The 25616-nt window shown below is 42.0% G+C and overlaps 1 protein-coding gene across 1 annotated transcript; it reads left to right on the top strand.

The window, feature by feature from the left end:
- Positions 1 to 3931: 3931 nt before the first annotated feature.
- LHCGR (luteinizing hormone/choriogonadotropin receptor) lies at positions 3932 to 24568 on the top strand. The gene is given in 11 exon segments (XM_019470310.1): positions 3932 to 4089; positions 7200 to 7271; positions 10148 to 10222; positions 12106 to 12180; positions 12821 to 12895; positions 12996 to 13073; positions 15782 to 15850; positions 16485 to 16559; positions 17749 to 17934; positions 20574 to 20654; positions 23218 to 24568. Coding segments are annotated over 11 exon segments (2193 nt in total). The 3' UTR covers positions 24467 to 24568.
- Positions 24569 to 25616: the final 1048 nt, after the last annotated feature.

The raw sequence follows: 25616 nt of genomic DNA, 5'->3' as shown, positions 1-25616 counted from the left end.
GGAGCGTCACCCATCCCGCGGAGGCGAGGCGATGTGGCGCTGTACTTGGGGCTGAAGTTTGACTTGGGTTTTGAAGCCTGCCGTGCGCCGCCGGAGCTTTGAAAGCCTGGCAGGAGCCCGGAGGCGGTGGACTCCCCTTGGGAAGAAGATGCCCGTCCTTTCGGGACGGTTTCTCAATGGGCAAAATGTCGCACTCTCAAAACCGCACGCCGTGTGCCACCAGGCTCGGTGGCAGAGAGGGGTGGTACAGTTGCCCGAACTTTCTGTATTCTCCCGCTGTGGCAGGCGGCAAAAGCTGCCTTTCCCATTCCAAAAGCAGCACCGTGTAGCGGCCTAGGTAACGTTAAAGAAACCCGGTTAAAAGGTTGATATTTGGTCTTGAACCTTCTGTCAGTTCTGGTGCTGGTTTGTTTTTTCTGTCACAAATCTGACTGACTTCTCACACCCTCTTCTCCCAAAGCTTGTGCAATTTAATGCCCCCTATATTGAAGCATCAAAATCCTCCTAGCAGTACTCGTTGCCTCTTTTCGAGGTGCAACTCATTGACAAGTTAGTGGCTAATCTTTTCCCCCTCTCTGGTAGTAAAAAAGCTGCTGTGAGTTTTGACAGCTGTTTGGATCTCTGTGGGGTGGTCCATCATATCTTCCTGCCTAATGCTCCTCTGGGAATTAGGATTAAATTATAACAACAGGGACTCACAGGCATTCCCTTACCCGACTCCCACGCCATACTCCAAGCTCATGATCTAGTAGACCAGACCAAATACGTGACATACGTAGGTATTCAAGTGGTGGTGTGTTATTTACGGGCTCAATTACAGCACTGATCTGAACAATCATGGCATCAAAATATGGGATTAGACGACCAACAGATAGCATAGTTGCCGTTTCTAGGATCCCTTGGTTATCTGTGCATGAATTGAGCTGGGGTTTTCTTATGCCCCTTTTGGTAACAAAGCCTGTGTTTTCCATTTTCATCTGATTTGTTTGTAAATTTAACATGATCTTGAAATTCCCCAGGGATGATACTATCCCTGATCTTCTGTTTCCTTTCTCCCTAGCTCGAGAATTGATAGGAGCAAGAAATACTCATTTGTATTAATCTAGAGCCATGTGAATCACTCCTCCAAAGTCAGTTTTTAGAAAAATCTCTGTCCTGAATTTGTTTCCTCCCCATTTCCCTGTGTTACCGTAGTGTCTGAGAAAGCAGAGCCCGTGGATGCTGGAGAGACTCTCCATAGTTATTGTTACAGGCACGTTTCTTCCCCAGTGTTCATACCACGCGCAGAGCAGGCAGTGGATCAGTCACATCGAGGATCCCTACAGCAGCAGAAACAAACGGGGAGGTTAGTTTTTGCAGGGATCTCGCATATTTATTAGAATGATGCACATCGTCACAGCCCAGAGTGGTTATCAAAAGCTCTAAACTTATGTGATTTTTTCTTTCTTTTTTGGTTTACTCTTTTATTTTTCCTTTTTCCATCTATCACCCCAAGAAGAAACCACATCCCAACTTCAGTGATCAGGTTAAGACAGATAATGGGTTTATGGCTGCTGCCAATTATGCTTCGCTCAGATCAACAGGACTAGACGATGGGCAAAAATAAGAGAAGAATTTTTCCCTTCAGCCTTTAACATAACATTTAATCTTATGATTGTACACAAAGTTCAGCTATTAGGCTGGCTGTAGAAACCAACTTTACAGTCAGAAAACTGTTTGACCAAGATTCTGCTCAGTACTCCTACAGAGAAAATATTTACACTTAGATCAAAAAAAATCCCTGTCTTTCAGTCTGCATTTGCAGACATGTCCAGCTCCTTCTACTTCCAGGCTGCATCCAACTTGATTTATATTGAACCTGGAACTGCACTACTAAATTTCCATTTCTTTGTATTTTTTGTTTTTTTTAATGGAAAGCTTACATTCATCATACAGTTACAAAGCTGTACCAATGAATGTAGTCTCTAACCCTACAGGTGTACATGTATTCTTGCTCTTTTTTTTAGTTCTTATTCAACCTTTTATTTTCCTTTCACCTCTTCTTTTGATTTTCATGCTAGTGTCTTCATATCCGCTTAGCTGTTGTCTTCCCCTCTCTCTTACTCTTTCCCCTCTCTCTCACTCATACGGCTTTTCCAGCTTTGTTGGTACTGACTCCCTCTCTTTCCATACTTTACCAATCTTTTTAGCCCTCTTCTCCCCCTGCACAGCTCTGCGTATGAGAGACAAAGCAAGAGAAAGTTACTTTTGTCCCCTCATAGTCACATCTGTACCTGTGTGCACCAGGGGAATTGCAGTGTAGTGCTTGCAAGTGTACTAATAATTTGGGGAAAAAATGCTGCTCCAGGTTGTTCCAACACAGTTCCTGGGGTGCCCACGTCCTTCCCTTGGTGCCACTATAACACAGAAACCAGACCTCAGAAAAGTCCTTCTTACTAGTCTGGTCAGTCAAGAAAATAAACACCAATATGTAACTCCAGCTATACTTGAGTAATTCAAGCCCTGATGCTCTAATGAGCTGTGCTTCCAAATGTACTTTTGATAATTTGTTATATCCCAAGTATATATCCTGTAGGGAAATTTCAGCCATTTTTCTTTACCCAAGTTATTCTTGCCATGTCATATTATTGCTGGAAGAGTTTTCAAAATGATTAGACTTCCGACAGGTTGCAGAATGATGTGTTTTAAACAGTCCTGAATTGACCATATTTTTCTCAGGCTCCTGTTTTTAATTTAGACATTACACAAACACTATAGAAACGCCATTATCCAGACACCTTTGTATGCCATTTTGGCTATAGCAGCTGTGCGCCGCCTTAGTCTCAACAGAAAAATAATCTTTAATACACCATTATATTTTGAAACAAAATGTGATTTTCCTTCTTTTGAAGTCTTGTACGTACTTCTGGGTTTTTTAGCAAAGTCTAAATGGATAGGCACCCAACTCCAGCTGTACAGTAATGGGCATTGGATATCTAATACCTTTCTGCCCCTTCAAAAACCTCATTTCATAGTGAGGTTCACTTTGCTGTGCCTGAGTGTGTGCCCCTGTACGCGGGGCTTCTGCAGTAAGGTGAGCACCTGATTGGGCACCAAATTACCAGGCACCAAATCCAAAACTTGGTGGCAAAAGCCTGAACAAGTAGACAGTTCTACTGTGTCTTCGTTAAAGGCATATTTGGCTCTTTTGGATTGACAGAGGAATTCAGTTTCAGGGCCAAAGTGTCTTTCATAGGAGATAATGTATCACCCATCATCACCTAGCGGAAAGTACTCTTTGGCTGCTTGTGTGATATATCCAGCATCATAGTCCGCATTTCAGGTAGACAATGTCCGATATACAGGGCTTTAAAAATCAGTGCCAACACTTTACATTGCCCCATGAAGCTGATAAAAATCCTAGGAAAATGGTGGGATTTCAGTCTTAGTTTCAATCAATATTCCCAATCCTTCCAAGTTAAGTCCAAGGACACCACAAAATAAAATGTTTGCCACTCCCAGCAAGAGTCTACCTTATGCATTCACCTCTTGGGCATTAGAAGTCTGAGTAATCCTATAAAATAGAGACACTGAAATATAACAGCCAACCCAGCCACAGTAACCCATTCATACCTATTGCTGTAGGGCCCGTGTTCTTTTTTTTGTTTATTATCAGTTCAACTAATCACTTTTTGCAAAAGGCAAATTCTGCAATTCAGAGATTTTCTCCAGCGGTGTGAGTGGGCTTGGGCTTCGGTTCCTCATCAACAGGACTGCAAGTGGTCCTGAGGTCTTTGGGCATCTAGATCTCTCCAAAGCTTCTCTTGGAGCTTGAGTCTATGTGGTAGCGCAGGAGCAGAAGCTTATCTTCTAGCAGATAAAAATTGTTGTCAAGTTGAGTCAAGTTGCCTTTGCTATGTCCCAGAAGCAAAAAAAGGACGATAGTATTTTTATGCCACTGTATCCTTGGGATAGGCCGCCCCATAAACATTTTCTGAAGAGCTGTTACTGCTCCATCTATACATTCATAGCAAGGGAAGCAGAAGGTGGTTTGCTCTCGTGGTCCCTACTGGCCCCGGTATTCCTAGTAACAGGAAGATAACCATCCCTGTGAAAAACCCACTCTGAATTTATGATTTCAAAACAAAAATACAGGGGAAAAAAGCTAGCTGAAGAGAGAAGGACAGTATTTTAGCTACCAGACAAGGACAGGATTTGGTCAATCCAGGTGCTGTTCCTGTCTCACCCGATGTTCTTGGATAGTCTTACACGTATTTAGCCTGGCCGTTTCAAACCTTACTGCCTAGAATGATGTATCTTGAAAACCAAGCTTGATTTACAGAACCGCTAACGGCTGGTGAATGCCAAGAAGGCTGGCTGGCTCCCCACTCCTTTCTGTCCATCCTTTCTCCAAGGATGAAAAATCCCGCAATTACCTGGAGCCACAGTATTGTCAGCTGCTGAATGGCAGGAGTGAGTACAAGCATACAAGTTGTGATGTATTAACTATGAAAGAAACATTACAGTTTTTCTTAAAAGTGCAAAAGTTCATCCTTTAACTAAGAACACTCTTTCAAACTGGTGTTGGTAACTTGTATTAGAGATGGATGCGTCCCTCCTTTCATGAGCTATAGAAGTCAGGCTATAGCATGGGCAAGTTAGATGTATAAAAGCTTTGTGGCTTTGTAAAACCCAGTTTGTTCTTTCTTTTTTTGTCAAAAGCTTCCACAGCGGTGAGAGATGAAAAACTGGTCACATCTGAGTGTCACAATCTGAGTGCTATCAGAAAGAAATCAATATTTAATTCCTGCCAGTACCTGCTTGAGTTTCATTGCGTGCTATCAAAGACATCAGTCATGTTCAATAGCGGAGACTTCAACACATGAGATAAGGCCTCGCTTTACTCTGGGCTTTGGAAAGAATTAAGCCTGCAACAAGCAGTTCAAAACTCTATTAACCTAAAGGCTTATACATATACACAGGCTGGATTGCGCTCAGCAAGGTAAAGGATCTTCTTCAAAATGTTTTGAGTATAGAAGGAGACATCTAAATGAAGATGTTTCCCTTTAACACAGGCAGGGTTTGAGATACAAACCACAAAGGTAAAGTGGACAAGAATAGGGATGGGAACATTCACCTTTTTGGTGAATTTAAGATATCTTTATCAATGTGGAAGTGTCTATGTGTGCTACACCAGTATTTCGAGGAGTAAGAGAGAAAGCTGATTATGAATTGCCTTTTTCCTTTGTTCTTGCTGTTTTGTGAGATGCTTAATGGGACAAGGTAATGTCAATGCAGATGAGTTCACAGTTCCAGCTATCAAGGTGAACTCACGAGAATTAAAAACCCAAAACCAATGAAGTTGAAATACAGAATGGATTAAGTGCCGTCATGCAGTTTAACTACAGTACGTATTAAAAGTGCTGGGTCATCCCACTTAAATTTAATCGTTTAGCTGAGGTGGCTAAGCTCGGAGCACCGTTGCCAAAGGCTTTCTGCAGGCAAGGGGAGCGGGTCACTCCAAGCCACGTGTTACGGGAATTTACAACCATCACGCTGCTCACCGGCACATCGCCAGGAGGTAGGAGGCTCTTGGGCTGAAGAGTTTGATGTCATTAAGAGCCAAGACCTGGTTTTATTTCTTGCGCTTTCAGTCACATTTTTATTTCTTTTGTAAATGACAACTTTTTTTTGCAAAAGGTATGTTTTATTTTGCAAGCAGCCCCAGCTGACGGTGCAGTTCTGAAGAGGTTCCTTGCTGCCAGGGTTATAGAGCAGTAATTTCTCAGCTTCTACTTTTTACTTCTTCCTGAAGTTGTCTTCCTTTTGGCTCAGAGTATCAAGCCCTACTGCAGGATTATCTCTACCTGTCTGTCCCCTCAGGAGCAAATACATTTTTCAAGATACGTGACTTAGTTTCATTTCTGATTTAACCAAACCTCACACACAACACGTCAGCATCCATCTAGAGACAGGTATGACAGTGGCATCAAAAACATATATATCCTTACAACATCCCTATTGGGTAGGGAAGCACTTTTATTCCCAGTTTACTGACAGGGAGTCAAGGTGCAAGGAAATGAAATGATTTGCCCCAAATCATACAGACTATTTGGAACGTAGCTAGGAATTGACTGCCAGGCTCCTTAGTACATCTAGATTTGTAACCCTAAGACATACGTATGTGTGACAGCCTGCCATTATATTGTGTGGGCATGACGTGTATATATATAAAATACACCTATATGTATATATAAAAGTTGATAAACAATTTTAATTGTCTTCATATAAAGGATTATGACAACAAAGAAAAAAAAAGCAGGTTAATGAATAGCATGAAAACATTTCAGTCAAAAAGCCTTGAGGGGGGGGTTTAAGGATGGGAAACAATGTCTCTGACTAGATATTTGTAATTATAAAGCAAAATGGAGCGATTATCTGTTTGCAGAGAGATAACGTCTTGAAATATGTTAAATATTTTCCTGTGGACATTATCAGGGAGAGTGTGGTCATGGCTAGATAAATTGGCTGGTAAAAGTACTGTGGTTCAGATGTGAAGTAGAATGGTAAAATGCAGATCTGTTCCCACATCAATTATTAACTTCTCAGTCAGAGTAATTAAAAAATTAAAAAGGAAAAGATACACTTGCTTTTAATCAACTAACCACACTGATGCAATTTATTGGGGGGGGGGAAGGGGAAATCCGCCACATCAGGCCTGATTTGAATCTCTTCTAGACTTGTACGTAGCCAGAGCATTGCCAGTGAATTCAGGGTGCCACACTGCAACATTACAGGGATACTGCTGAGAGAAGAACGTGGTCCAGAGAATGCGAAGATACTGTTTCGTAGTGGAAAAGCTTTACATGAAAGCCACTTTTTCTGAGGAACTAACTTTAAATAGCCTATAGCTTCTTTTGACTGTGAATGTAGCAGACCACTTCCATCAGGCTATTAATTTACTTAATAGGTTATGATTATTATTGACTTGATGGTGATTAGTCTCAAATTTATGCTGTTGAGGAACTGACCCAATATCCTTTGAATTCTGTTTAGCCGAGATCAATGGTAAATGGATCAGACTCCAGAGGTACAGAGAACTACAGGCAAAATAAAGTGCCTTTATGCTTTATTGTTTTTCTGCCCACCGTAATGCTACAATCTGTAAACAGGGAAACCCCATGCCTTACAATCCTTTCCTCCCTCTCTTCTTTTTTCAGATCATTTACTCACCTGCCTGTAAAAGTAATCCCATCACATGCGTTTGAAGGACTTAGAGATGCCTTTATCATGTAAGTTGACAACGTTTTCCATAGCCTTTTCCTTAATTTATTGCTAGAAATTCTATCATAAACCTCCATCCCAAATAACATCGTTTTACAATAACGCGAAAATGCGTTGCTAAAACATACTATTGGTGAAAAAAGCCCACTGGGGAAGGATAAACATAGCATTTCTTTTCTTATAAGCAATATATAAAAGAATCTTTGAAAAGGTATGATTTTCAACAGTTGTTTAACAGATCACATAATGAAATATTAATCATGTTGGAGAGAACCGGATACAGCTTAATAACTGATGGTAGGTGCTTTTGATTGGCATAGGAGATAGATTTCTATCATAAAACGTTATCACTCCCGTGATAGCTACGGCATTCTGTGATTATATGTTTATGTAATATCCAAATAAGGTATTTCTTTGGCGTTTTGCACCAAGAGATAAGCTTGGCAGGGGATCAGTAGGACTGAACCCTTTCTTGGATCTTTCTGTTTACAAGTGCTGTAATTTTGCACACCGGGTCTGTGCTGCTTCCCTTCCCTTGGCTTTGTACCTATTTTATATCAAGGACTCAGACCATAAGGCTCATCTCACCACTCTTGTCTTTATTTCTGTTGTTATTCCAGCTGAAAGATGGCAGGCTTGAGTCTCCATTATTTATTACTTTTTATTTTATCTGCATTGAGTGGTCTCTAAAGGACAAAGTTGATGACACACCAGTGCAATGCAGAACAGGGGAATGACCTCCCCCAGAACCGAAGCAGCAGCACAAATGATGCCACTTTCTTTTTAAGGTGCACTTTTTATACTTCTCTTCACCTACATAAAGCACATAGTGCATCAGGTATTAAAATATGTATTAGATGTTACATAATTTATTTTCGAGGAAACAAAAAGAGAAGGTAGGAAACCCTTTCATGGTACATTCTTGAAGGCAAAGACTTGAAGGATGAGGGTAATGCAAATGCCTGAATAGACTCAACTGGACTAGTTTAGCTTTTAGTGCTCATTGGTTAAACAATTTTGGCCAAATTATAAACTTACATGTTCCTGTAGCTCTAGCAAGTAGGAAATAAGGTAGACTCTGCTGCATGTATTCCACTGCAATAAAGTACTACAGTACAATCCAATGGCACTGTATTCTTGCATTCACTTGCATCTGAATGATTAATGAGAACTTATCATTTTCAGATGGGAGACCAACTTAAATCTACAAAGTTTCTCCTACCTATATGACTTGAGGCTAAACTTCCCCAAACTGTATGCATATCCTATTCTTCACAGAGAATGTTTTGTTCATTGACATTTTCCCTTCCATAAGGAGAATTTAATTGATTTCTTTGTGTCCTTTTAATGTATCTCTCCAAATTAACAGTGTATCCATGTATTTGTCTGAAGTAAATCTATAGAACACTTCATAATTTTTTTTGAGATTTAATGTTACTTTGGAAAATGCGTATTTTTAAGTTATAAATCTCTAAATCATCTATTTGGCAACTCATCACCATCTGCAAATCAGATGATAAATTATTCTCACTGCCGTAAGTCATTCCGACATATGTAAATGGTAAGCCAGTGGCAGACAGGAGGGATTCCACGGAAGGACCATGTTTCAGACCCCAGACCTTAAAGAGTCTTTAAGTTCTGCAAACAGGCACTGATCCCTCCCAGCCTGTGAGACTGAGGATCGGGCACCCAGCAGGCTACTTGTTCTAAATCCATCTTTCATTTATGAGTAACTAGTGCAATACCAAAAATAACAATCTCACTGAATTCTGATTATGGAAAAAATCATGACTATTTCTGTAAGAAATACGTACATCTTTAACATATGATTTCTTGTGTGCATCCCCCTTTGCCACTACAAATGAAAAAAAACAGTCTGGTCTAAGGGTTTTTATATCAACACCAATAGGAATTGTTTTCTCATAATTATAATTGAAATAAGATAACTCTCAGGACTGTGACAATACTGACTCTGATTTTGTAGATGCATTCCAGTTGTTTAGAAAATATTTTTTTCTTGACAGTGTATAATCTTAGGTTTAGTTTGTGTGCCCTTCCAGTCAATTCTGTCAGGAGAAAATACTGTTTTGAAGCCCTTTCCCCTATATGTGCATCGATATATACTATTTACTTTCAGGAGTCAATTTTGTGTAGCCCCATAAATCTTAATCTAGCAGGCATTTAGCAAGCATCAAATAAGTGGATTTTTTTTCTCTCTATATTCAGCATTGGTTATTAACTACATGCGTGGAATAGGAGCAGCAGTACATCAAAATATGACAGTGCCTACAAAAACAGTCATGTTGGTCGGTGTAACGATGAGAAAGAGCCACTTCCTTTCAGTTTGCGTGTAATGAAAATGGCATTTAAATCCAAAAATTATTCATAAAGTGCACTGAATGCATATTTGTGTATTTCTACATCTGTGGATTAGATGACCATCACCCTGACTTAATAATAGTGTATGAAGTACCATGACCATTATCTACATCTTTGCCCATGCAAATAAATTCACTAAGCAGCACTGACGATAGGAGCAAAAGGCTCACAGGCTTGGGCTCGCTCTGTTTACATTAGTTCTGGCTCTGAGTCGCTACCTCACCTACAATTTACTGAGAAAACGGGAGACTGGCTGTTACGGAGATACTTACTCCAAAGTGTTGGCACACCCCTTTGCCAAGACAGCAAAAGGCTGGTCTCTCTCAAACCCTACTGGCACCCGCTCTTAAGACGCTTAAGGTGAGGCATAAACAGTGCTGCCAAACAAGAATTGCTTCGGGGGGTTGAAGAACTATGTATAAAAGAAGGAAATACAAAGTGGAAAGCTGATTTCTGGTCTATTTTCCGTTAATGTGTTGCTTTGTGTCTGCCTTTTTCATTATAGTGAAATCTCTCAGAGCGACTCCCTGGAGAGAATAGAAGCGAGCGCATTTGACAGCCTTCCCACTCTGTCTGAAATGTAAGCATCAGTTAAAAAAAGGCATCCATGTCATTTAGGATCATCAAGGAGTAAACAGTCTGCAGAGAAGTATTCTTGGACCAAATCTTCCTCTGTTACTTCGGCTGGCTTTGGATTAGATCTACGACGAGAAACATTTCTCTCCAAAGTACCGTATAAAATAGTGAGCATTCTGTAAGGTCTAGCCTTGGAGATCTAAATCATGCAAAGACATCCATGCGTAGAAAGTCCCACTGCTTTCAGTGAGCTCAATGACAGGAGTGGAGCTCTGTGTCTACTTCTGCCGGCACTGTCGAGCTTTCTAAGCGGGGAAATTATTTGAGATGACAACAGATGAGAAAAATCTTCCTTTTTGAAGATGTGGTTTTCAAAGCCCTGCAGTACTTAAATACAGCTGCTTAGTATGCATGGCTCTTCTTTTGAGCGCTAAAATATTACTCAAACAGAACACGTACTGATTTTAAACTTGACCTGCATAGCACAGGCATCTGAGAGAGAGAGTGAGTTAAAGCAATGCCTAGGAGAATGCTCTGAAATATTTAGTGAAATTGGAAACTATAAAATCTGATTCAGTATCTCATTACTGCCTTTTTCCACACAGCATGATCAGCAAGTGGCTTAAAAATAGCGCAACTGAGTGAGGACAAATAAGTCTGGTTTTGTTTTGGGTTTTTTTCCCCTTATATGTGAACTCCATTGAAGCCCATTACTTGCTCACACAGGCAAGAGGTACAGAGTTATCCACCTCTGATTGGGTCCAACTTCCACTAGACTCAATGGTGGGTTTAGGGAAGGAATAAAGGATTTGGTTATGGATAGCTTGTCATTTGCCAAAACCAAAAAGCTAAGCAAGACCGTTAAAGAGCTACAGGAGGCTAGCAAGAAAACCTGTTTGAATCTTGAATGCTCTACGTGCCTCACATTGCATGATGTCCCAAGCTGCACTCACAGCCACTTTCAATGGCTGATCAGGGTAGGTGGGTTCAATGTAGTTCTTGGATTTGAACTCTTGTTGCAATTTCATATGCTAAAACCTTTGAATTTTGTAAATCATGCATAGGGAGGGAGCTGGGCTGGAGCTGTTGGGCTTTTATGCAAACATACAGGTTTACCAGATAGTATAGTTGCAGAAAGTACTCCTTGATTGAGGGTCGGTCACATTTTTTGAGCGACCACTAGCAAACAGTATTTCTCACACACTTCTCTCCATCTCCCAGTTTCTGCAGATCTAAGCAGGCATCTGGTGCTACTCGCCACTGCTCTAATAAAGACCATGGTGCTGTAAGAGGTGAAACCATCTGCGGAACTGCCTTTCTTGGCTAGGCAGAGCATCAGTAATATGATGGAAACAAGGGATGATGCAAAGGGACCCGACTGCGGGGCAAGGACCAGGCATGCACATGTGTGCGCAGAGCTCAGGCTCCTTGCTCAGCCCCACCTCCAAGACCACTTGTTGGAGGCACAGTCATCGTGATGGTAGCATGCTCGTGCCTCTGAGCCCCTGTGGCAATGCAGAAGCTCGGGGCATTAGGCACGCCACGAGCCCAGAACGCATATCCCAAAGAACCGGCAGACAACAGCAAAATGCTGACTCCCACCAGTGACCAGGATATCCAAACCAGATCATCTCAGCTCAGTGAACCGTGAGAATTCAGGAGCTGTTACCTTCTGTCGGTTACCTAACAATCACAGGCCGTTTTTATTACCAATAGTGCTTCGAAATGCACTCATGGTGTATTTTTAGAAAGTTTGTTCACAGCAGGAGAGCCTTCTGCCATATTCTGGACTTGACTGTTTTCTGATAAGGCCAATCACTAGCAAAATTCAGGACCCTCCCAAATGTCTAACGATTATAATACTGAGATACTTTTCCCTCATTACAGATTAATCCTGAACACAAAAAATCTGTTGCACATCGAGGATGGAGCGTTCAGAAACCTTCCAAGGCTAAAGTACTTGTAAGAAAGAGTTCTGTTTCTTTTTTGTTGGCTTTCCCCCCTCCCACCCCCCCTCCAAAGGAGTGGACAAATTACAGAAAGAAATATAAGGAAAAAAGAAGTTTTTCATGCATTACAGTACACTAAAAGTACATACATCATTTACGCTTTAATGTTATAAGGAAAAAAGAAGTTTTTCATGCATTACAGTACACTAAAAGTACATACATCATTTACGGTAGCTTTAATGTGCAGTTAACCAATAGTGAGGTCTTTCAATAGGCAAGAAAATAAAGTAACCCAGGGCAGGGCAGTAATGGACAAAACAGTAGTAAAATCTGCAAATTAGTTCTGCTAAGTGCTTATTTCTAGAATAAAGCTTTCAGATAGACAAGGTACTATGCAAAAGAGGTAACTAAAATGTCTTCCTTGTGCTTAATGTAGAGAGAACATATGCTGCTTCTTCAGGACACTGCTTGAGGATGCTACAAAACTTAATTTTTACAGGTCTTACAAACACAACTGGAGCCTAATTAAAAATTACGATATTTGTCACTCACCTTTTAATACATTGTTAAACTCATACCTACCGAGTTGGCTTCATGTTGCATCCACTCTCGTAATCTTTTCTCCTGTAAATAGAAATTGTGCTTTTCTCTAGGAGCATTTGTAACACTGGAATAAGACAATTTCCAGATCTGACACAGATCTTCTCATTAGAAGCTCATTTTATTTTGTAAGTAGAGACGCAACCTAACCCAGCTGTGAGCCTTTTCCATCTTGTTCCTGGATCACTGACAAAAATACCCTTATTTTTTTTTTCCCCCCTCCCAAAGGGAGCTCTGCGATAACTTGCGTATGACAACTATACCACAAAATGCTTTCCAGGGGATGAACAATGAATCGCTGACACTGTGAGTAAAATAATCCTAGCTCTAGTTCCTTCTGCAAGGGTAACACTTCTGCTTGAGGAAAGCAGGTTGACTTATAAAAACCTTGAAATTAAGCCCCATACGATGTCTGTCTGTATTGTGAATTAAATTTGAAATGCTTAGGAAATAGAGGGGTGTTTTTCAAGCTGAAGAGCAGGGTTTTATCTAAAAGCTAACTTCACTTAGGAAAGAAAATAGGAGGAGGAATCCAAATCCTCATCTTCCATGCAACATTGTTTTTAAAAATACCATCCAACAGGACATAAACTCCAAAAGCTGCGCTGGAGGCCAGAGTCTGTCTCTTTCCCTCAGGGATGAGGCTTCTTGAACTAGTGCTTTCAGGGACCGACCAGGCTGATACTACTGATCTAACGCTGCTGAGCTTCAGCTGCACAGGGTCCCTCTGAAGAAGAGGAAGGGAGAGAAGAAATTGGTACAAAGTACCGATGCTTGTTCTTACCCTGATTTCTCTTGACGCAGCTTACGTTGATTCCCACAAGTCTCCACACCAAGACTTTCCCTTTAACAAACTGTGGATTCATTGCTACAGCCACCTGTGAGACGGGTGGGCTTGATGCTAAGTGAGATGCTGCATCCAAGGAACGCAAAAAGCAGCAGAAAGCCAAGGTGCGATGTCATCTGCCAGCACAGCAAGAACCATATATGGATTTTGCAGCACCCTTGTCCTCACAAAGACTTCCACAAAGAAGTGCTGAAATAGAAAAAATCACAGACTGAGCCTCTCTGCAGGATGCGGCTGAAATTGAGGTCTCCCGAGGAAGGACCAGCTGAGCAACAGAGCGCAGCAGCAGGCCACCTACTTTGTGTTGTACCCACAAACACTGGCTTGGACGCCAGTAAAGCCAGCCTTTGTGGACCAGACTGCTACTTAAAAGGCAGTACACGTCCAAAGGGGGAGCCTTGTCTCGAGACAAGTGTGTACCAAACCCCCCCCACAAAACTCCATACATATTTGCACCCACGAGCGAGCTGTGCACACGAGCAAGTACTGCGGTTGGCTGGATTGGGCCCTTCATCAGGCTGATGTGCCGGCACAACAGTAATTTCAACACAGATTTTATGTATTGACTGGTACCTTCTGAAACCATTAGAGGAACTGAGCATAAATGTGACTGAAGACTGCTCCTATGCAACGTTAAAGACGAGCAACTGCTTAGATTAGGGCATCATGTCATTTTATGAGCCTCTTTCCTACCAGCAAGGTCTCAAAATAACTTCAGCAAAATTATGATTCTGTTAATGGTGCAAGAAAATGAACGTACAAGAGATGGAGAAAGGTGCTTACAGTTCTTGCTGTAACCCCGAAGTGTATTAAATGGGAGGGAGTCTAACTCAGTCAGGAAACAGCCAACAATCATTTTTCTCCCATCCTTTTGTGATAGGGAGCTCACCACAAGAAAAGAATTACCTTATCAGCAGCTTCCTAATTGTCGGGCTACACGTTAACTCCACCCCATGCAGTTAACTGTAATTAGCTGAAGTAATTCCAATTGTGGCAGCACGGTGAAACACAAGTAATCTATGAAGGTGTAAAGTCAGCCTGCAGTAATGCTTTGCGCTACAAATAGCTAATTCAGTCTTTCCAACAGTTAGTGTTTCACGTGGATGGGGAATCGATCCTACATACCATTGTGGTTTTTAAGGAAATCACTCATTTCAGCATTGTGCTGAGATAGACCCCTTCTCGTACCAATTGTAGCCAGGCGCTCCCCACACTTCCAGCTTTTCCTGGGAGCAGGTTCCATAGCCCCAGTTTCTGCTTTCCCAAAAGCAAATGGAAAAGCAACAACTGAAGTTTTGTTTAATTTATAAACTGCACCAAATTTTCTATTAGGGCTTAATATGAAAGAAAAAATACTATATACAAGTGATCATATTGAAATTATATTGGAAACATGAACTTAGTATTACAAATGGATTTTTCTCAGTGAAATCAAACCCATAGGTTAGATCTCCTAATGAAAGGAAAGAGCTGGACTTCAGGTGCAGCAGAGCCCAGCCTTTAGTATCCGGCCCCAGGGTGGGGAATCAAGAACCCAGGGTGGCAGCAAGTGTCCCTGTGCAGTGCAGGGGACAGCGAGGTTTCCACGGCACAAATCAAGCCTGGCAGCAGTACTTTGGAGGAGCTGATAGCTCACTGACCGCTGGATGATGCACGACTCCCCCCTGCCTCTCTGCAAAGCTGTCTCTTGGGCTGCTGGAAGATTTGTCTGTCTGCAGAGGATCTGCAATCCAGCAGCACCCTCTGGGCTTTAGAGTTGCTTTCCACCTGACACTTCTCTAGCCCTTGCAGTCTTCCATTTACACGTGCTGACACCACAAAATCCAGGTCTTCTGCCTCCAGGTTGTTAGCTTACCTGGACTAATGTCTTGTTTCTGGATCTCAGCCCAAGGTAGGCACAGGTGAGCCCCTCGGAGGAGGGAGGATCTGTATGTAAGCAGAAGTTCTCTTCAACAGCTAAACAGGAAGGTGCTTAGGGAATTTAAGCTGCAATTTTACCTTAATTTTAGAGTTAACATAAGTCATGCAATAGTTAACTATGTTCTTTATAAGCCAGACCCTCTAATCGTTAAAATGAATGCAGCATTAAGATTTGAAACCTGGAGCACATAACATAATCTTGTCTTTTCCAAATCTTTTTCCCTTACACTTCTTTTTTAATCCCCAGCAAATTATATAAAAATGGATTTGAAGATATCCACAGCCATGCCTTCAATGGGACAAAGCTGAATCAATTGTGAGTATGTTTCCCCTCCTCAGTGTTTTTTTTTTAAACAGTAAATAATAGTTCAAATGCAGTCAAAGCCTTTTCCTTCAGCTTAACTGGCTGTCGTGCATTTCCTGATACCCATTAGAAAACTGCATGTTTCAGTGTCATTGCGACTCAGTTGTTAATCCTGCAGCACGTGCTGATAAAAAATCATTTTTAATAAAATTTAATAAATTCCTAAACTTAGCAGCAGTAGTGGAAAGCTTGAAACTGTAGCCCAAACTCAGGAACCTATAGATTTTATGTTGGAAATGTCAATAGTTTTTAAATCACACTCACACGCTCTGGGACTAGCCTCTTGGTTTGGGCAAAACTTTTGCTGCATTTTTGTACGCTGCTACTGCAGTGAAGGAACCAGACTGGTTGGTCCTGGTTTAAGTCAGAAGAAATTGGAAATGATCAGAATTAAGTGTAGATGACAATAGTCTGATGGCATCAGCAGAGGGAAAGGTCGCATGAGAAATACAAGCGCTCCCAGGCCAGATATGGCAACAGCAACCACTGTGGTGGGAGAGAGGATCAAGAAAAAATAGATGGGAAGAAGAAACCAAAAAGGTTATTTTAAGATGGAGAGATAAAGAGTTAATGTTTGATTCCACAGAATCCTGAAGGACAATAAGAACCTCAGGTGGATACACAACGACGCCCTGAGAGGGGCCACAGGGCCAGACGTCCTGTAAGTATCCACCGCTCCGTTACCTGGGTTTATAGGTGTCCCATGGGACCTGCGCTGTGCTACGTGGGCGGCATCATCTCAGCAAACACGGGCTTTGAGTCTGGAAGGAGACTTCATCTTTTACCCTCCACTCGTAAAATGGAAACACGTCAACAAGATGCCATGAAATCACAGGGTGGAAGGCTCAGTTTGCACCATGACAAATGCCTATCAGCCAGTTCTAGCATTGGCACTGACCTCCACCCCTTAGATATCTCAGCCTTCGCTTTATTTGTGTCAGATCCTCCTGATCCTATCCCTGTGCCACATATTCTGACATTGCCAAGTAACTTGTCTTTTGGTAGGATTAGTATGTTTCTACAATATATTTTCAAATTTGATTATAAAAGTGAACTGGTTGACTGCATGCTATAAGCCTGTGCTGAATGAAACACGTTATTAGCCTCCTCATGCTTTATTAATCAAGTACTTACTGGAGGGCTGCACTGGCTGTAACTCCATGCAATAAAACACAATGGGTGGTTCCGTAATAGCATTCTGTGCCGCACGTGCCATTTTGTTCCTTTTATTGGTGCTTTACAGTACCTAGCATTACTAATATCACTTTCACAATGGTAGCCTTTTTTCCCCATTTAATGGCCTGACTCTGAAAATCCTTAGTCATGCTGATGGCTTTTCCTCACATAAGCAGCCCCTCTGAAATTACTCTAAGCCAAACTGCTTAAGTTTGTCTTGGCAAGAATGATGGATTCTTTTTTATGTGTTTCAATTAATAACCATTTAATTAAAACACCTAGAACAGCCCTTCAGAGCCAAGCAGAGAGCCAGGAGGGTGTCCTACCCGTTAGCTGGCTGGAGAGCCACATTCGCCCACTTTCTCTCCCTTTCTCTGGCCTGAAGAGCCGTCCCTCACTCCGTCCATGGTGGCTTTCAAACAGAGGTCAGGGCACAGCCCCTGGAGCGGTGGGTTTCTGTTTCCCCCTCACCGGGGCTTCTGGGCCGCGGGGGTGCTCTTACCCCACTGCTCTGTAGTTTCACAGACCATGTTTCTGAGCTGGGTATCAGGTGCTGAAGTGGCTTTGCAGATTTAGACCTTTGTGAAAAAATGAGTCGCTGTTACCTACCATTGTGCTTTGGTGGTATTTTTACACGTATTAAAAGAAAAGAGAATGTTCTCTTTATTTTGCAGGGATATTTCTTCAACGGCACTGGAGTCCCTGCCTACTTACGGGCTTGAGGCCATTCAAGTCTTAAATGCAACATCATCTTACTCGTTAAAGAGACTGCCACCGCTGGATAAATTCAGCAGTCTTCTGGAAGCTGTTCTAACATATCCCAGCCACTGCTGTGCTTTTCGAAATCTAAGGACAGAAAAGTAAGTCCGAATAGCACATTATTGTATTGCAGTACTTCAGAAGCTCCAAAATTGCGATTACGCTTCTTCATTCAGCTCATGAGGTTTGATTATCCTTATTCCAGTTACAAGGAAGCTGTGGTACGTAGCAAGACCTTGCATGAAACAACAGATCTCTGCCAAAGCCAGGAAATTACCTCCATTTACTTTAGAACAGAAATGGATCCCATCCTGTGCCCAAGACCTGCCAGCAGGAACATTATTCTAAGTTTGCTTAAAGCTTATATTTTTCTTGGTATCTCAATTAAAGCGCCCACATGGAAGATAGATCTCCATCAATAGCATGTTGCCCTGAAAAAAAGAAAAAAAAAAGCAGCCCCTGTAGCCTTTAGCTATGTTGCTTATTTAATGCAGGTGATATGATGACCTAGTAGAAAAGGCAGGCTTTCAATTACCCACCAAAATTAGGACCTGACACAAGCCTACAGAAGGGGGTTACTCAGTTTAGTTCCAGTCATTTCAGATAACAATAGACAATATTGTTCTCTCCACAATTGGAAACCATGGCGCAGAGAGCACTTTGCATCTGCTAATTTGGGGCAGTCAGTCTGAGACAACTGGAGCTAATTTTTCAGCAGTTTTGTTTCAAAGAAAATCAACCCTCGGTTGGCTTTAGGGCAGCCAAAGCAACTCCAAATGAATTTAGTTGAAGCTATGAGGCTGTCTCACTTCTCATCTGTCTCAAACGAAGGCTACAGAAAAGACGTACTGAGCAGTCATTTGTGGGAGGCCTGATCTGCGTGACTTGCATGCCATCGCATCAGGACTGCGTTGCAAAGGCAGGAGTAGAATCCAGTTCTTTAGGGTAAAATTAGGGGTGATTTCTCTGCCTACCTCATTTTACTAAGTGGTTCCTGCTTCTGCAAGAGTAGAGCAAAGATCCTACAGTCAAGGGTTTCCATTGCTACCAAACTTGGATTCAGTCCCAGATCAAGTCTCTGAGTGTATTAAATGCAGAAGCAACTCTGGAACAAAAAAAAAAAAGTTTTATTCCTTCTGATGAAGATAACTACATTTCTGATACTAATTTTCAGGTGCTTGACTTTGCAACATGATCATGCTCTATAAAAACAGGGGTGCTTTAGTAAAGTCACTTTCTTATATTTAGTGAGTGTTTTCTTAATAAACTGAGAAAAAAAAACCACCTGCAAATCAGGAAACTAGACTGCCCTCCTAACTGGGACATCAGCAGGGTTCAGAGCAGTGCTGATGCGTTACCTGTCTGCACAGCCCTGGCCACTGGAAAAACCTATACAAGCAACAGGCTGTTATCTTCTACGTGACCAGCTACTACAAAGGAAGGACAGACAGATCTCTGGCTGTTTTCCTTGTCATCTACTGATGACAGCAGAACACCACAGAGACTGAGACCTCCCAAGACCTTCCCAGGTTACACAGGGAAGAGTCTTCGTGTGGTTATGTATTCTCATGGTCACGCAGATGCAGCCTGTTTCTGTCTCCTTCTACCCCCTTCTGTTGCCCTGTACTCTACATACAGTCATCCCACATAGTTTTTACTACCCCCACCCCATATCCCATTCCTTAGCACCTATGGACTGCACTCTCTGATCAGCGAGATATGGTGACAAGGTCATACATACATCTGACCGGGCAAGCAAGTTCACTTAAGTCAGCATCACAGACATCAGGGAAATAAAGTCCTCGTACCAAATATTCTTGAGATTTCTGGAGTACAACTGTGTTGTGCTCATTCCCTGAGCCATGTAGGAGAGGTGGAAGGTAGCATTCAGTTCCCAAGACTTTCTTCCACTGGCCTAAAGGGGGGGGTGGAAAGCAGGTTATACTACATCTTCACAAAATTACAAGAAAAAACAACTTCTGTTGCCATCCCATTATTTATAAGCATCACACAGCGGCTTAGATTGTTATCTTAAAACCTTATTTCTCTCATTATACATAAAACTTTCTATAAGCTTCCAGGTGTCCCATTCTCTTAAGAGTACACTAAAGAGCTTTGTATGTGGCTTTGAGTGGCTTTGCCAGCTCCTTCTGCTGTCGCAGCAATGAGGTCAAGACAAAGCCATTTCCATTCACACTGGTAGAGTACCTGGCTCGTACTTTCAAAGACTCAAAACCAGAGATTTTGCCAAGTATGTCATCTTTCAACTTGTATTTTTCAAATCGCTTTACTTCTAGCATGTAAAGTCTACCTCCAGATCCCAAAAAGTTTTTAAAAGAGAGTATCAGACTAGCTTCCCAGCTTTTGTTAACATGCATTTCTCTAAAAGCCAGCATAACTGCTACCATTCATACTGATGGAGAATCTGGCCCGCTTCAATACAGTAGTTCACAAGGCAAAACATACCTTTTAATTCCAGCTCAAGTTATTTCACTATAAAAAAACAGATCATAAACAATAACCAAGCTGAAAGACCACCCTTATACCCCCTGTGAAGTACTGCCTACTGTCGCAGTATTTGAAGCCTTCTCCTCCCGGCTTCCAGAGGTCTACATGAAAGTTCACACTGCCGTGAGGCCAACTCTGGCTTACCTTACGTGTCTGTGAAGATCACTTGCAGAGAAGATGATTTGGCCAAAATCCAGACTGAAACTCAACTTTCTTTTCATCCTTCTTTCAGACAAAATTCTTTGCTTTCTATTTTTGACAACTTCTCCAAAGAGTGTGAAAGCACCATGAGGAAACCAACTAATGAAATACTGTAAGTACCTCTCTGCATACAGATGCTGGAAGTAGCAAATACGGACCTCACCCTCCTGCTGTTCGTGTTTTTTCTAGAACAGCATGTCTTTTGCTGCCAATACAGTCACCCTTACAAGTTGCACAGTGGTAATTCTACTATCATTAAACCAAGATTTGTGATTTTGATGTTCAAAAGGAAAGGAAAAAAACCATAATTGCATGAGCTTTACTCACTCCAGCTTCTCTTCTGAATTCTTGAAAGACTTTCAAAACGGTGATTAAATATTTAAGAAAGTTAGTGGCCTACATGGACTTGAGATAGTTGCAGTTGTTTGCGTGTTTCAAAGAAGAGCTGCTACTGTTAATATTTTTTTGCCTATAGAAAGGATAATTAGAAGTCTGTATGTCAGTAGTTTTCCATGGTAGAAATAGAGTCCCTGAGTTAGAAGTTTGATGACCCCATGCAATTGGTTTACCTCTTCTAAATGTGTCTGTCCATATCATCACAGTTCTGTTTCACAGTGTTCAGTGGGACAATGAGAAAGGCTAACAACAAAACTGTTGTGTTGGCCATGCTGGATAACACAGGCCCTAAACCAGTATCTAATGGAGAAGTTTAAGGATTTGCTACTATCCATCCCTCTACAGCTAAGAGGGAGACCTTGGGACTTGTCTTCAGCCCTGAGGTGGGGGTCACAGCATTGCAAAGTCTAGAAAAACAAGGTTATGGTCACAAAATTCCAACAGCTAAATACAGCTGAAATGTGATTCATCCATTGGGATAACGTCCAAGGAAGTCAGTATCTCGTTTACTGGTTGGTGAGGCCTCCTACACTTGCCGTTCGGTTTTATTCGGCCTTTTATAAAGCAACAGTTGCGTCGATTCTCTTGTCACCGCTTGTCATTCATTGCCTGCCTGCAGCATCTTTGAGTGCCTCGCTTAGTCAGTCCTGTCCACTCCACTCCTAACTGCAAAACTGAACCACTTCAGGACTACAAAAAGGCAAAGTCCAGGCAGTCAACAAGACCAAGAATATATTGCCTCTATCAAGGGTGGCTGTGGGGAGAAGCCAGGTGAGGCAAGGAGGTAAACACAGAGCATTAGATCACGTTATAAAGACAAGTGAAGTGACGCCCCAGTCAGGAATATGATCACACAGATCACCAGTGCCTATGCCAGAGTAATCCCCCTGCTTCAGATTAACATTTGTTGCACTCCTGCTGTGCATTAAATAGGCTGCCCAGTCTTGCTCCTGAAGCTCTTTGCTCTGGTAAGTCCCAATCCCAGCAATTCTCTGAGCAGGCATTATATTAAGCAAATGGAAATAAGGTCATGATTCATGGGCTGAAAGGCTGCAAGTTGAAAAGTTTGGGAACCACAGCAGAAATCGGCTGAAAGTCCTGAGCTCTTATTAGGAAGAAAAAACCTAAAAAAACCAGCTTGCACACAGCAGCATGTTTACATGGCCTCTCAGAAAATCACCATCATTTTTTATTAATAGATAGAGTTAAACATATTGCCTGCTCTTTCAGTTTAACCCCAGGCAAGTAAAAATAAGCCATTGGGCAGTTTTTCATGTAAGGAGAGAACAGTTAGGATAACAAGATGGGAAGTTATTTGCCCAATAGCTGAAATAGCTAGGAATTGCTGAAAAGCAGCTCAGCTTCATTTGCCAGTTAAGACCCTGCTCCAGAAAAACAGTTTAATGTACATGCTTCAGTAGATGTGGAAGTTTAACCATGTATTTAAGTTATCCCAAAGCTATCAGTTTTCTGAAGAGTTGTCCTCCATAGAGATGCTTTCCAGGTCTCACACTGCAGATTGAGCGTTTGCCCACCAAACACTCACAGCTGGCATGACTGGATAGTTGTGCAATAGGTACCTGTTCTGGCAGGGAATCGGAAGACATAGTGTTTGCTTTTAAAATGTTTCTTCTTTGGTAGGCTTATCCCCATACTATTGATGACCTACAGATTAAAGAGGTCTATTTTAAACACCTAAAAACTTTATAATTAGGCATTGGGTCCAATCTAAACTTAAAATATTCCTAGCCATCAACATTATCTAGTTAACCATGCACTTCTACTCCTCGCTTTGTAATACTGCAAACATCAAATTCCTCAGCACTTCCCAAGTCATACGTGGTCTCAGGACTTTGTTCGGTAAGTGCATTTCCTAAGGGAGGTAAGGGTGCACAGTTAAAATCCTTAGGTTATTTTAGTTTGGCTTCTATAACTGTCTGATAAACCTATAATCCATCAATTTGAGTGTTACTATAGTTTGAACTGCAGTCTACTGGCAGCATCAGAAAGATGGCTTGCTTACAAAGCAATCAAGATAAAGTACTTAGAAATAAGTAAGTTGTGTAAGAAAGCATTCCTGTGGATGTGACTATGACCTCTGCCGCTCCCCAAACAAAAGGCATCCTTACAAGGCTTCATTTTATGTAAACACCCTGTAGAAGCACATGTAGGAAGTAACTGTTTTAAAAGAACTGTTACCTGTTGTATTTTACAAAAGAGCGCGAGCAGCATGTAACAAATAGTTCACTTCTATTTGTGGGGGGTTGTTTTTTTAATAGTTACAGAGATGACTCTTACAACACATCACTGTGGTCAACAGAAAAGAACACGTACCCGTTTGCAACAGATGAAGAAACCTCTCCTTACAGCTACTCAGACATTTTCGATGACAGCGAAATGACCGGCTTCGACTTTGAGTATGACTTTTGTCAGCCTAAAATACTCACGTGCACTCCAGAACCAGATGCATTTAATCCCTGCGAAGACATCCTGGGATACAGTTTTCTCAGAGTCCTAATCTGGTTTATAAACATCCTTGCCATTGCTGGCAATTTCACTGTACTCCTCGTTCTCATAACTAGCCATTACAAGCTCACTGTTCCTCGCTTCCTCATGTGCAACCTCTCCTTTGCCGATTTTTGCATGGGACTTTATCTGCTGCTCATTGCTTCTGTTGACGCCCAGACAAGCGGTCAGTACTACAACCACGCAATAGACTGGCAAACAGGCAGCGGCTGCAGTACTGCCGGCTTTTTCACCGTGTTTGCAAGCGAGCTCTCGGTGTACACGCTAACGGTGATCACTATAGAAAGGTGGCATACAATCACCTACGCCATGCAGCTGGATCGAAAGCTACGACTGAGGCATGCTGTGCCGATCATGCTCGGCGGCTGGGTGTTCTCCGTTTTAATAGCAGTGCTGCCTCTCTTAGGGGTCAGCAGTTACATGAAGGTCAGCATTTGTTTACCCATGGATATTGAAACGGGTCTTTCCCAAGCCTACATACTGCTGATCTTAGTGCTAAATGTTGTCGCCTTCATTGTCATCTGTGCTTGCTACATTAAGATTTACATAGCTGTTCAGAATCCAGAGCTGGTAGCTGCCAATAAAGATACCAAGGTTGCCAAGAGAATGGCGATACTGATCTTCACGGATTTTACCTGCATGGCCCCCATCTCCTTTTTTGCCATATCCGCTGCCTTTAAAGTACCTCTCATCACAGTGACAAACTCCAAGATTTTGCTGGTTTTATTTTACCCTGTCAACTCCTGTGCAAACCCATTTCTTTACGCAATTTTCACCAAAGCATTTCGAAGGGATTTCTTTCTGCTGATGAGCAAGCTTGGTTGCTGTAAGAGCCAAGCAGAGCTTTACAGAATGAACTATTTCTCTGCTTATACCTCCAACTGCAAGAACGGCAGCTCAACCACAGGCCCCAGCAAAGCCTCACAAGCACTGTTGCTCTTGTCAGCGTTAGAGAAGCCGTATCCTGCAGTACGAGACAAGATGTCTTACAACGAAAATTAAACCAGAGCACCAATAGATGCGGCACTTCACAAGGCCAGCTGTAATTATTCTAGTGACTAGAAATGATTTTATAATATCTTGAACATTTCACAATAAATAAAAAAGCCAATCAATAACTCTTATGCAACATAACTGTTCTGAGGTTCAAAGTGGTATTTTCCCTTTTCTTCTTTTGTAACGATAGGCAAAACTCTTCTTTGGGGGTAACCAGGGGAGCCCAGGAGTAGTCAGGGTGCTCTTGAAGTTAACGGGTACTGCAGCGATTGCAGTCTGGCTCCTTTCTCTCCAAATCTGCTTCCCTGGGGTATTTAAAGCCTGTCTGCTACCTTTCATGCCTTCCTTTTCCACTTCTATCAGCTGCACTGGCATTGTTGGGTTAAAGAAAGGGGCGCTGAACTAGATGCCTCCCTTCATGTCATCAGCAGAAACTTCCAATTACACAGCTACCTACACCCTGTTAAAGAACAGTGTTCAAGCGTTAGGTTGTAAAGATGTCACCAAGGAGGAAAGTTGACCTGCTGAACCTTTGTTACTAGCAATTTCACAGTTTACATTAGATCTCAGTCTGAGCTGGTAGGTAATTTACTTTAAAAAATTAACCCATACACAACCATGTATGATCTGGAAATCACAAGAGATGCAATAGATGTAAAACCCCACCTGCTGCACACAGGACTGTATTTTGTGTATCATACGTGCACCCACACGAATCACATAAGCCATAAAGGCTCCATCTCAGCAGCAGGATAGCTGCTGCATGCACAGGTAGATAAGCACTGCCTTGTTTTCTCTTCAGGGACAGTCTCGAATTATTTTTGTCTGCCCACTCTCTGGCATCACCACTGCCAGTGGCATTTGGGATGCATTGGGGACTCCTCAGCACTCACAGTCCGGCTCCATTCCCAGCTGATGAAGCAGAGTAGTTACTTTTTAGTGACACTGTTTTTCCATAAAAATCTATCTTTTCTTTCACTATGCATTGCCTGATGCTAAGGAGATCCAGAGTTGTGGCTGCGTTCCTAATTTAAGTAAGAACTGAGCATTTCTTTGTTATTGCAGCATATATACTCTGTCCACGGCAAAGAAGCTGTCACCCTTATGCAGTTCACTTGCTGTGAGCCAACACCACACTGTATTGAAGCTGGAGATT

This window comes from Aptenodytes forsteri, unplaced genomic scaffold (assembly GCF_000699145.1).
Source record: "Aptenodytes forsteri isolate BGI_AS27 unplaced genomic scaffold, ASM69914v1 Scaffold190, whole genome shotgun sequence".
Classification (NCBI taxonomy): Eukaryota; Metazoa; Chordata; class Aves; order Sphenisciformes; family Spheniscidae; genus Aptenodytes; species Aptenodytes forsteri.
Note: the sequence above shows the minus strand (reverse complement) of the source record. Positions and strands in the feature narration are given on the sequence as shown.